This window comes from Dromaius novaehollandiae, chromosome 1 (genome assembly GCF_036370855.1).
Source record: "Dromaius novaehollandiae isolate bDroNov1 chromosome 1, bDroNov1.hap1, whole genome shotgun sequence".
Taxonomy (NCBI): Eukaryota; Metazoa; Chordata; class Aves; order Casuariiformes; family Dromaiidae; genus Dromaius; species Dromaius novaehollandiae.
In genome coordinates this window covers 160,406,315-160,420,050 of record NC_088098.1, presented here as the reverse complement: position 1 = coordinate 160,420,050, position 13,736 = coordinate 160,406,315, and the positions used below count along the sequence as shown (strand labels likewise).

Sequence of the window (13,736 nt, the reverse complement as noted above, 5' to 3'; positions counted from 1 at the left end):
CCTTACTTACTTTAAGATATTTGTTATCCTAGTTCTTGGCAGCTCAAAACGAAAATATATCCGGAATGCTCGAATCATAATGAGTGGTCGTGGAATCCGTAACATGCCCCAAGGTGACATCTGGTCAACTATTTCAGCAATTTCAAACACCTGCAAACAAAAGAATTGGGAGTTTTTCTTGATAATACTGTTCTGTTCCTTCTGGTATGCCTTTACAGAATTTTTAAAACTATGAACACTATAGATCATATTTATTTTCATTTTCACTTTCAATCTTATCTTGGATTAATATGTTCCACTTTAATCATGTTTTTAAAAAGAAAAGTCTCAGTAAATCCTTTAATCCACATTCTAATTGAATGCCAAAAATATATTCTGCCTATGTTCATAGTAATTCTATCTCAAACTATTCAAGAAGACTGTGCAAGTTTTTGTCAGCCACCTGCTTCTGTGTCAGTTCCAGCCCACAGGTTTCTCACAAGTTTGTTAAAAGTCAATAATTTACATTTCCAATTATAGAAATTAATATATGCAAATGTTGCACACCACCAAGGTTTTTACTATGAGATAAAAGTGCGTAAGCACAGATTGCTTTGTGTGTTGCAATATGCTTACAAATTTCCCATTTAATTCCAAGTGCCTGAGAGAACTGAACCTGTCACCCTACAAGTTCGCTTACCACACAAATTTCCCAGCTAACCCCAAAGAAGGAAGCCATTTCCTTAAGAGCACACATTGACAGGCTAGCCACTCCATAGAGACCATTAAGCTCAATGATTGGGTGAAAATGTCTTGTCTTTAGCTCTCACCCTCTGAGAGCAACTGCTTAATTCAATACTTGCTCAAAAAGGGAGGGGAATCTGGGAACATAGAGACGCTTATAAGTTATGACCAGGCTTCACTCTGCAAGTGCACATGACATACCAAAGTTTCTCCTGTGTATAAAGCAGAAAACAACAATGTGTCTTAAATTTGCCAGCAGGGGATAGGCAGAGCCTAACAGCAATCACTACAGATCTTTCACAGCCCTTTTATTATCACCAGCCCAGACCCACAGTACATGATCTGTTCTCACTAAGCAAAATCAGCTATGCTCAAGGATCAGCTGGTTTGCAGGACATAGTTTAATCTGTACCTTAATACTGTATGTTTTTTTACATGTCCAAGCTCACTTTTCTATGGAAACTTATCAAATTATTTCAAAATATATTTAGTATTATTTCTCTACTGCGCTTTATGTTTGGATAAGGTTTTGGAAACGGTTTTGTTAGGTGTTGCCGTATTATGTGAGACCTCTCCACTTATCACATCAATATGCCACACTATGCCAAGCTATGGCAAACATTTACAGTTTGAATCATTTGTACTTTAATTGCCTAAGTAGTCACTCTGGACTCCTACTAAACTCAGTGGAAGGAGATTAACACAACTGTCATATGGAGTAAGGGATAAATGGCTCTCAGAAGACGTGTCCCTCTCCTTTTGACTATGCAGAGGCTTTATGGTAATGAGCTTCAGATTGATGTCTAGCTTTTCAGTGATAAAAGTTAAACAAGATAAATCATACTACTAATGTAAAGCTGCTCCAATGTGCAATTATGACGCTATTGAATTTAGCATGATTTTTTAAGAACAGTTTGACCCATGTACAGCTATCCACCCGAAACTTCTAATTACCTGGTTGGGTCATACATTTTTCACAATTAAGGAACTATTCACTGAAAAAGGTAAGTGAAATAATTACCTGTAAAACCAGTGACACCCAAAGACAAAAGACCATGAATCCATCAAATACACACCAACGATCCTTTACATAAGAGCTATCCCCCTACAAGAGAGAGAAAAGCTAAGAGGTGTATTGTTGTTTTACTTTCAGGGTTTAAATATATCATAAACAATACTTCTAGGAAGAAGGAGAAGTCTTCTCTCTATCATTTTTAAAATGCCACTTTTGAAAGATACCAAAAGCCCTGTGGCTGGGCTAGAATATGGTGGAAACATATAAACATATCTTCAGAGTGAATAAAATGCTAGCTTCATTCTTGTGCAGCACTTCTCTTCAGCTTGTGTCAAAAAGTTGTTATAAAGAAGCCCATTATTTACACTTTGATAGGTTAACAAACAGAAAACCCACTGGACTCACTTTTCCACTCTCTAAGGCAGTACTTGCACAGGTAGAGAAGTGTAAAATGCCAGCAATCTAAAATTGTGATATTCAATTATTTCAATATTGTCCAATAACTTCAATTAATTCAGTATCAGATTACATCCATTTTTCATGAGTTTTCACTGGAATATGCTCCAGTAAAGTCTTGACATTTTCAAACTACTTGACACCTAACCATCTCATTGTGGTGTAGTTTTTTCTGAGATTTCCTGAGCTACTTATCATCTCAAACTGACAATTCATTGTTTAAACTTCATTAATAAAAAGTATGGAGAACTTTCTGACATTGATATTATTGGCACTCCATTAACTGTCCAGCACAAGGAATTCAGAGAGTACTTTTGCACTGCTAAGCTAAAGAGATTCAGGAAAAAAAACTCAGCGCTGGATCCATGACCACCCATATGCCTTATTACCAGTTCTTCAGCTCTGTTTTAGACTTCTTCAACTAGCTCTCTAAAATAATACCTGACCATGATAGTCAAATCCAGAGACCACTCCTAAAAGGCAGCATGGAGAAGACTGCATCCAAGCCCAGTTCCCTCCGTGCTCTCTCCTTTTCCCTTCTATTCTCCACCATTACCTATTTGCATATTCAGGCATCCCCACATGCCTCGTCATTCCCAATGACAGGCAACACACGCCCTCTACTGCATGCTATAAAAACATTGCCTTGGTGGACTGTTAATGGCCCACAGGTTATTTCAGCCACTGAACTGAAAAAAATGTACAAAATAATGATTATGTCTGAGGGTAACAGGATTCCATATACCATATGGAGCACAGAGGAAATCAGGGGCCAAATGCATATAGATAGATACAGTTTGCTGAAAGGAAGTCAAGACTAGTCCAGACCTAAGAACATGGATATCCCAGTTGTGTGTTATATAGCAATAAAAACATATGCAGAGACATCGGTGGTGTGTCTCAGCATATATAAATACCCTTTACAAATGAATTGATTGAACATACCCACCTTTGTCTTATACATTCTCCGGTTTCTTTTCTCTGTCTAGTGTTCTGCCAGATACAAGCTCATGTTTTACATGTGCTTTTCACAGGTACAAATAAAAAAAATGTGAATCAGCTCCCAAGAATCTTGAAGACATTATTAGACTTTTGCCTGTTATGTGATTCCTGGCTTGATATGCATTGTTTCTCATCTCAGTGATAGCTATTTGAGTCAACCTGCATTTGTTTCTAAACGTCCTGGAATTTCCATCAATTCTAAAAGCAAGGATGAGAAGTTCTGTTTTAATCTAATATTTTCAATGCCATTCCTTATCCTAAAAAGGATTTCTCAATCCTAGCAGTAGGTGACAGCAAGACACATTGCGTAAACAGAGACAGTTAAAAAAAATTTCAGTTTCCATTTCAAAAATTCCTTGGGGCAGAAGTGAACAAAAGAAGGATATAAGGATAATACAGTAAGTGATTTTCAAATCAGACATAAGGGACAGAAAATCTTAACACCATTTTCAGACAAAAGATTTATAACACGTGAAGATCTTAAATTTCTTTTTCTTCAACCTAAGAATTAGGAGGAGGAAGACTGCCAGTAGGTAAGTAACAAGAACTATGGCACCACAATTTTAACATGCCCCCTGAAGAAAGTAGATTTAGTTCCCAGCTAACAGTCTGAACTAATGAGAAACTCTTCACTTAGAGTTGAACAAATTCAGCTGTTTCAGCTGTTAAGTAACAGTGAAGTACATTCAAGCTATTTCTCTGCAGAGATCAGCTGCCTAACACCCAATATCTCCTATTCATCTCTTCTCTCTCCCTGTTCCCACTTACTAAACACATCTCTGGTGACATATCAACATGCAACCTAAGTTCTTCAATTGTACCTTTGAATAAAGATGCTAATTGGTCTTTCTCTAGCTGAAGAACTCGTTTAAACTTACTTTATTTTTTTTAAGCATCGTTTGTCTAAAGCAGAAAGTTTTCTCTGAGTTGTGCTATACAGATCTGAGCATGAACTTGTGTTAGAGAGTTAGAGAAGGTTTCAGTGGATCACTTACACAATCTTAGGGTCCCTAAATCACACCTGTAGAAAAAATACTCAGGTTTTTTGGTTCTGGCTCTTTCTGCTCTGCAAGTCGGTAGGCTTTGGCTAAATACTGTCCATACCTCTAACTGTCCAACCTCTAACATTTTTAAACTGTGTATTGGCACACTGGAGGCATTTTAAAGGCAGGGCCACTTCTTGCTTAATGTGAAAATCAGAATATACTTTTGTGTATACTTGGTACTGACTTTTATTTCTACTTACTTCTGTGAAAAATCTAAAACTGATTAAACACAGGATAGTACTCACATACTAACAATGACACAAAGTAAAACAGTTCATACATTATTTCTGCCTTTAAAAAAACGCCTTGGATTGAAATTCCATGCTCACATAGTCAATAGCAATCAATTCATAGGCTCAGAAAGGAATACAGATACATGAAATTGTAATACATCTGGTTACATCTTACCTAAAATGATTAAAGCATTGAAATGTATTAATCCCTTACCCTTTTCTAATCATGTCTACTGAAAATTGAGAGTTATTGATGGGGTCTTTATTAGCGTTCTTCTGTGAATGCACTTTATATTATGGTTTATAAGTCTTTGAAAGAATAAAGAATTAGTATTGTAGACTAGAAGCCTTATGTTGAGGCTAATCCAAACCTCTTAAAGTCATTAAGGTTGTTGCCTCCCTGCTGGCTACAGTGGACACTGGATTCTTTAACATGAACAGCAAGTAAGGGAAGCTCCTTCAGCAACATGACGACAGTTTAAGAGACACCGAAACCATTTGCTTCTGACAGAGCAGTGGATGCCAGTGGACTTACATAGTCCATGAGTGTAGGGTTGGGACAGCCTTTAGAAGGCTTCTGCACAGTAAATCATGCCCTCACCTCTCTCCCAGGCAACCTAGGGGAATCCACTGGAACTCAGTGGACTAGCTAACAGTTGGTAAACACAAAGCATTTTAAGATACTTTAAAAAGCTAATATCTGAAGTCCAAAATAGCAGTAATGCTTTGTCATTAGATGGATCCATCATTTCTTTGTTAATTAGAGGCCTATTCATCATTTTGTAAGTACCCCTCCTTGTCTCTCCAAAGAGTTTCTAACACTTTTGCCTTTCCCTTCAGTATTTATGATGAGCCAGAGTCATTTTTAGGCTAGTAAACAAAATGTAAATGGAATTCTAGGAAAACTATGCACGCGGAATGGATCTGAACTCTGCTTCTGTCTCAGAGATGCTGATCTGGACTAATTTGAGATTTGACACACCAAAAGAATAGGTAAGCTTGACACAACTGTGTCTGCAATTAAAACCCTCTGTCCTATAAGAACTTAAGTTAATCGACCATGGCAATATTGCCTTAACTAAGGAAGAATACCTTAAATTCAGCATAAGATCTTAGTGTTTCCTTACATACTAAAAATGACATCAACAATCAAATCTGCTCCTTTCACCCTGCACTTTCCTTATTTCACCAGTTTTTGCCTAATTCTAGCACCACTGTCGCTATTCTAGCCACCATGGCAGCCATTCTAGCACTAATGTAGCACCATTATGTTAACCGAATACAGTGCTCATTTCTTCACTTTTGTTTTTCCATGCTGATATCCCAATGACAGCACTGAGATACAGAAAGATACACTTTCCCAATTGTAACCACCACTTTAAAGATAAAACAGAAATTGATATTATATGCCTTAAACAGTGTTTACACATGCCCACATGAAAACCAATTTAATAAGACATAAGTCATTGGAAATGTCAGCCAACACAAAATACAGGCAGAACCACAGATAGAAGTAGTATCACACCCAGGGTAGTCATACCATGAGAGCCATTACAGTTTAACTTAGACCAGAAGGAAAAATGGGCTAGACTATCACTTTTTAATGAAAGTTTATTTCATTAGCAGCCTTGCTGAAAACAAATTACCCTTAAAAATCAACAACTGAACTGCATACAGCAATCTGCTAGGAGACTGTCTGCTAAATTTATATAATTTTGTTAAGGAATTCCAGTATGTCAATGGTAAGGTACACAGTTTAGCTAGATTATAGCACAATCTATCACCTAAATCATTTCTACCCTGCTGATCTCTTAATGTCTCAGCAACACACAAGGACAAACTACAAATCAGAGTAAATGAAAAGCCCCCTCTACCTCCCTATTTGCCTTAAGGAATTTCCTTTCAATTTCCTTTCTTTCCTGACTACAGCCTGTTCTCTGAATCCTTTCCTCTTGCCTCCTCTTTTCAGTTGCAGCTACAGAAAAGCTAAGTAAGAGACGTGACTTTACATTTGCTCTGATGGTAATCAGATTTATCATCATCTGCCCAGGAAAGGAGTTTTGTAGTCTTGGCTCTGTCATTAAGAGAAGCCTATTCTCCCACTTTTCCTTGCAGTCTCTGCAAGGATAGCTGAAAAACAAACAGGATAGCTGAAAGATGGCACAAATGTGGAAAGACTGGCAAGCTCAAGAACAACCAGACAGCTGGCTAGCTATTCTGTCATGGTCACTGGATCCTACATATTGTGGCAATAAATAAAGCACATACAACTCTAGCAAATTTTTCAGATCACCTTCAGGGCTACTTTGTATGGAACTACAAATAAGCATTAAGGGCTGGAGGCCAACATTCACTGGCACTTTAGGAGCAGCATAAATGCATGTGAGTATGACTTCTTACCCCCTCCACCATGCTTGTTATAACACAGCTGAGTTAGGGAAACAAGAACAATTCTCCCTCCTCTGTTTCCTTACTTCACACTAACACTGTAGGACGAGGAGGTGGAGATGGTAGGAAGAATGAAACCAGAGCTCAGCAAAACACCTTGCCTAACCTTTATGTCCCTTCTGCAAATATAGATAAAAATACACATACAGAGAGGCTATAGATCTCCTACTCCCTCTCACACGTACACCCTTGTTTCTGGCTCACCTGCAAGCTTTTCCTGTTTCCTTAAAAACCTTTAATTCACAAGCCTGTGTAATAGCAGAATGATGTGGACGAAAAAAAACCCACCCCCAAACTGTCAAAGACTTTCAACATTTTCCCCACACAGCAAAGGGAATGAAGAGATACAGCCTAACCAAGAAGAAAAGCTGTCTCTGAAATGTTTTCAATTCTCCCTATCTAACCCTCATATTAAATTATTTCTCAAGCCTGCTCATGTGTCAAACATTGGCCCCCTTCTTCCCTCTTCAGAGCTTTACAATTGGTAAGCTGTCCTGGAGATTCATTTAAGTGGGAATTCAGACAGACATATGCATTACCCACCAAAAGTCCATCTTCTACTCTGTATGACAAAAAATTCAGCACAAAGTATTTAATTACATAATAACTAGGAAATTATATGTCATTTCTGAATGCAAAGTACTTTTGTAATTATAAAATGATGTTCCAAGAAGGAAACAATGGAAACAGTAAATGATTGCTTAGATAAGAATATGTTAATAACCAATGAAAAACTGGCTTATTTTCAAATGGGTGGTCACTCTCTTATTCAACCCTCTGCAACAGTGATAGCACCACTTCAAAATGGACCAGTATCTATATCTAGATATAGATACATACACAGGTGTGCGCACACACACACACACACACACACACACACACAAAATACCTGTTTTTGGGATAAGGAAGGAATGATAAGATGGGCACAACTTCTCATTTATGCATACCCTCACAATGTATATTTTCTCATAAAAATGTCTTCATTCACAGTGAAGGAACTTATTTAAAATTTATTCACATAACAGCAACTCATCCATAGCAGCCAATAGAATCAGAATTGCTGTGTGAAGCTTAACTATAAATGACTTTAGTGGATGTAATATTACTTGATCATCATTCAGTTAACATACAAGTTCAATCTATAACTACTTGTACATTGTATTGAACTGCTCCACCATCAGATGCTTCCAAGTAACACATAACAGTGCATATCTTATCTTCATCATAGCATGTAATGCAATATTTATGGTAATCTAGCATGCTATACTAGAAAAATCTTGGAAAAGTGATTTGATGTTACAGTACACAAAACAAAGCTACTCTATTTGTAATACAATAAATGGAGCTCTTGTTGTCCTTTGATTTAGAGGGTAATTGCATATATGTTCTATGCACATGACACACAGTTCCAGCCTCTCATCACAGAATAGCTGTAATCGCTAAATAACCACTACTTCATCATTTGTAATACTTAAATAGTAGATTTTTAAGTGAATTTGTTGAATTTTTCAGATTATTTTTCAAATTATAAAGAAAGATGTAAGGCTAGCTCATTCATGAAAGAATGGTCTCAAATGTATTTTTAAGGCACATTAAATTTTTGTTAATTTATGAAATTAAGTTCATTGCAATAAGAGACTTTTGAATTTTAGTATTCACCATCTCATTTGCTGTAGCTAAGAGCAAAAAAAGATTGTAAGTGATCAGAAATAGAATTCTTTTTGGGTTGTTCAAAGAGAAAGAATGAAAAATATGCAGTTCCATTTCATTTGATTCAGTCACCTATGCTGTGAAAGACTTTTAGGGAAGCTTCCAAAGGAAGAAATAATCCCTTTTGCGAACTAATAATCAACACTTTTGGCCAGAGAAACAAGGACCCTTTTATTTCCCCAAAACCCTATAATAGCACTTGCTGCAAAATAATGAAAAAAAAAAAAAAAAAAAAAAACTCAGGCAGGAGTTTAAAAATAGTCTTTAAAACAAAACTCTTAAAGTGAGCTTAAAAACGGGAAACAGAGAAGCACTTTATACAACACTGTTCCTCAAGTACAAAAAGCATTAAAGACAACAACCATTTCCACAAAAGGATTTAAAGGAATGTGGTCAACACCTCCCATATCAGCAAAATCCATGTAGAACATCTAAATTCAACTGAGTGGTAAGCAATGCAGATCGCCCATTATTCAGAGCTGCCAGACACTGCGTTCCTCTAGAGTCAATAGAGGGCAGGTGTTAATGCCTTCTTAGCAAAGCCTAATAGCAGATATGACAGGAGATGTGGGGAAGGGAACTTTATTGGTGTATTATGCTGCTGCTTGTCAATACACAATTCTACCACTGCTGTTGGGTGCCAACATGCCCTGCAGAGAATTTATGGGTTACTATACAGAAAGGCTGAATTTTCTCCCCTTCTCCATCTGCTCATTACCCAATTGTAGTCAGCACCATAAGTACTGCATTGCCAGCTCATTCAGCTCCCCTAGGATGTCTCAAAGGTTGAGCAAATCTGAAGAAGGCTGGTAAGAATTAATAGAACTCTCTTCCCTGGAAAGAGTTAAAATAGAGCTGGGAGGTATTACGACAAGTAACAGCATTCACTGTTTGTAGGAAGTACATAGGAAAAAAATTCTTCACTGTGAGAACAATTATACATTGGAACAGGTTGCTCAGAGAAGTGGTAGTGCCTCCCTCATTGGAAATATTCAAGGCTCAGCTTGACAGGGCCCTGGAATACCTAATTCAAGATCCTGCTTTCCATAGAAGGTTGGACTAGACAATCTCCAGAGGTCCCTTCCAACCTAGACTTTTTGATGCTTCTGTAAATCTATGACAATCTCATCAAGATGCTCCTCAAGACTGACTCCAGTCCTACATGTAGTTCCATATGCATGGATGTTTGCTTATGTTTGGTAGCACTCTGAAGCCTTCAGAAGGTGATGTGTGCTAAATGCTGTTGTGCTATCTGAAATGTGTGATAACAGGGCAATTGCTTCAGGCAGCAGAATTTTGCTCTCCCCCAATTCTGAGGTTTACTGTTAATGCAGGGGCTGGGTTGCATCCAAATTTCAAGGGGAAAACTTTACATTCTGAAGCATTGGGTATTGCCTGGAGGTTGAATAAGAAGATTTGATAAGCAAATAGGCAGATCTAACATGACAAAACTTGTATTTATAATCTACATTCACAGCTCTCCTTCAACAGAAAAAAAGCCACAATGACAGGAGCTGGAATAGATAAGAAAAAGGCAACCTTTAAAAAGTTTTTTTATGGTTTGATAATTATCATTATTAAAAGCTACTGTAGTTATTTTATACTACAAAGACCAGTAAAAGTTTATGGAAACAACAAACTTAATACAGCCATAAGAAAGCAGCATTTTCAAAACTCTCATTAGTAGTAGAGAACACAATATTCTGAAATGAAATTTATCCATCAGGTTGCTACCTTAAAAACCTCACACACATTTCACAATCTCCATGAAAATATAGCTGCATAGAAATGTTCTTATTCACTTCCACAGGGATTTGGATCCCATTAAGATTTTTCTTCTTGATGTCTTGTTTTATTCTCTCAAATTAAAAAGAGAACACAACAGAGGCATAAAATAAAAAACTGAAATTTGCTATTGTTTAATTATAGCAGACTTCTCTGAAAATGTAAGTCTCAACACAGCATAGCACATTCAGGATGAAGTTCCCTTTCTTTCTACCTAAATACATAAATTGTTACCCAATATGTTGATTTCACCAGTATCCCAGTAAATGCAACATTCTACCCTGACATGAAGTGATACATTAGCAATGTCTCTTGATGATAACTGCTTTCATGCAGAAAAGTAGTAAATTAATCCTTGAAAATGCTATTAGAAATGGCAAAAAATTAACATTACTGAAAGTAAAGTTTTGTTCATCTGATTGGTATGACTATTGAAAGGGCATGTTTCTAGATACATTTATGAAAGCCAGTATGCTGTTTATTTTTTCTCAGTTACTTCAAGGTTAAATTACGGTCACCACAGTAAATCACTAAATATTACATGGACACATGCTTTAATCCATGCCTCAAAATAATTTCTCACTAATGATTTCTATGACCCATTCAGTGGCTAGAGAAATTATCTTTCTTAATGTTAGAAATACTGTCTATGTAAGTTCACTAAGTAATTTAAATGCCTTTGATTTTCTAATACTCAAATGCAAAAATTGTGCAAAAAGCCCCACTGTGTAATATGAGTCATTACTTCCCTGTAATAAACACTCCAACAAAAACAGGCACAAGTAACCATAGAAACAGGTGCGTATATTCTAGTGCAGTGGTCTCTAACCTTCCCTGGCCCACAGGCAGTAAGACTGAGCTAGCAGCATGCTGCAGGCAACTTCATACTTTGTTTTCCTCATCATAATCAGTTTTAATTTTTTAATTTCCTGTGACTGCAAACAGCATCACAGCATCTCACTAGCAACATGATCCCAATAAGCTCTGAACTGATGTCCTTGCAATGGACATACATGCTTAGTAAAACAGCAGTAGACAAAAACAGGAAAAAATGTGAGACAGAGAGAATCGACTTTTGTAGACTGAATGTCTTATTCAAATAAAGGATAACAATATTGTTTGTTATGAAATAATATTTAAAGACTGCTGATCACAGCTGTCACAGATGTTTAAACTGGATATTTCAGCATTTTTTAACTTAAATTAAGTGAATTTGAATAATACCCTTTTTTCCCAAGGCAGCGTAGCATGCAACCTGTATCAGGTTTCCAACAGGATTATACATAGTACCAAATTCTATTTTTTTAATATAGACATATAAAATAATTTTTCACAGAGACAAATTTATTTCACTTTATAACCGCAAGAAGCAAAGTCAAAGGTGAAACTCAAATCTTAAGTTCACTTGATCTTTGCTTCACGTTTGCTTTATGGGCTTTTTTACTACTAAAGGTAAGTTGTTTTCTCTCTCTTTTTTTGCCCCCTCCACAGAGCTACACTCAGTTTAATCAAAGCATCTCATCATTTTCTCATCCACGTTACTGATTCTGCTAGTTGCATCTGTACCTTCCAGGCTGCAGTTCTCACTCATGTTTGTAACTTGCTTCAGAGTGTCCAAACACATCCCGAGACTGCGTTTTCACCACCAAACATCAAAAGCCATCCGGGCATGTTGACATGGGCTGACAGAAGCCACATATTCTGTTTTACTACCTGACCTTTAAAAATGACACAACATTTTGATCCTTAACTCATTTTTATGCCATGGGGTATTTTGTACAGTAAATCGAAAATAACAAATTGCAATAATTTCAGGATTTCCTTCTTCTGTCTTCAGTTTGTGCAATGCAGCAAAAACTGACTTGACAAAGTTACAAAAAGTTGGTGAGCAAGCTGACAGTGTTTCACTGAAATTCAATTGATACTTCCATCATTTAACAGAAGGATTAAATTCATTTTCTAATTTCTTCATTCTTGTTGAAGTAGCTGAAGGTGGAACATTTAACATTAAAGGTACTGAAAAGAAAGCAAAAAAGATCCTTGTAGTAAATTCTGTAATCCATAACTCAAGACAAACTTCTGAATTAGTATCATTATTGTAGAAACTCAGTTAGAGCATAAATAAATTAATGCCATAAGGGTTAAAAAAGAAGATGGCACTCAGAGGCCTGTATACTTTCTGTAGTGCCCATTATCCATTGACAATCCAACCTAGAGTTGGATTAATTGCTTACTGTGAGATACCTAAAGGTTAGATGTCACCATCCAGCCTAGTACTTCAAGCTTCCTCTAGAGTCAATAGAGAGAAATAGCTCAGATGAACTACCTTTCGGAAGAGCCTATTTTATACACTGATCTCAGTACGAGGTCTCCCTGAACTCACCATAAAAGTTAGCCATCTCAGACTTGGACAACTAAAATGCAGACCCTCAAAATAGGGTGAGGAATCCTACTGAAAGTATTCTGACTTTAAGCCCTAAAACCAAGAAGCAAAAAACTATTACATGCAAGCAAAGATGACTAGAAAAGTGATAGAGTATGTAAACAGACATTAGCTACCACTGGAAACAACTGCAGATTCCCAGTTTGGAGCATGGCAGCCAGAGTATGACACTACAACATGAAAGGCCCTGCTCTATCTCACATTGCTTGTACTACAGGGGAAAGAAAGTAGTTGCAGGGAACTGAATGTAACAGAGTTCAAGTCCACATGGCTCAGGTAAGGCCCCAGCCTGCTCTGCCCTCGATTTTTTCCTCTTGGGCAGATGGATAGCAACTACAGCAACTAAAGCATCTATCAGAAAAATAACAATGAAAATGTGCTATCTGCACAGGGGTAACACTGCATGGGAGCTCCTGACATGTTGAAAGCCACCGATTTTAGTTAACTAAGGATTCTGGCCTTTAGCATTTAACAGAAACAAAGGAAACAATTCCAATCTGTCTGTGATTGAGTTGCCAGAAGATTAAGCTTTGTTTCAGTCCCTGCATGAACACAGAGAGAGGGTGCGGAAAGCTAATGATGTAACTGCTTACCTTGGACTCTTGCAAGAATACTGAAGTCAGTGAATAGCGCTCAATGCGACTGAAATAAAATCCGACAAATCCACTAGCAACTACTTTAGTTAATAGAAAAGTTTTGCTGTGAATCCTAAGATGTAATTGATTTAACAACAGGGGAAATGTCAAGGACCATTACTTCTGACATTCTATAATCCCTTTGTTAGCTGAAATATGTCACAGCTACACAGTGAAGAAAGACATTTCTATTAAATTCAGTGTAGTACTTCTGCTATATAATTTTTTTTCTAAATTTCA

General features: G+C 36.9%; 1 protein-coding gene across 7 annotated transcripts in view; it reads right to left on the bottom strand.

The window, feature by feature from the left end:
* NALCN (sodium leak channel, non-selective) overlaps positions 1-13,736 on the bottom strand; it is a 242,394-nt gene that overhangs the window by 208,395 nt on the left and 20,263 nt on the right. For 5 of the 7 annotated variants that reach the window (XM_064504258.1, XM_064504278.1, XM_064504285.1 and 2 more), the window contains 2 exons: positions 1,745-1,828; positions 11-150 (listed from right to left, as the gene is read on the bottom strand). In XM_064504258.1, the coding sequence (XP_064360328.1) occupies positions 11-150; positions 1,745-1,828 (224 nt within the window). The remainder of the gene's footprint in view (positions 1-10; positions 151-1,744; positions 1,829-13,736) is intronic. The other 2 variants (XM_064504272.1, XM_064504299.1) reach the window with 1 other exon arrangement.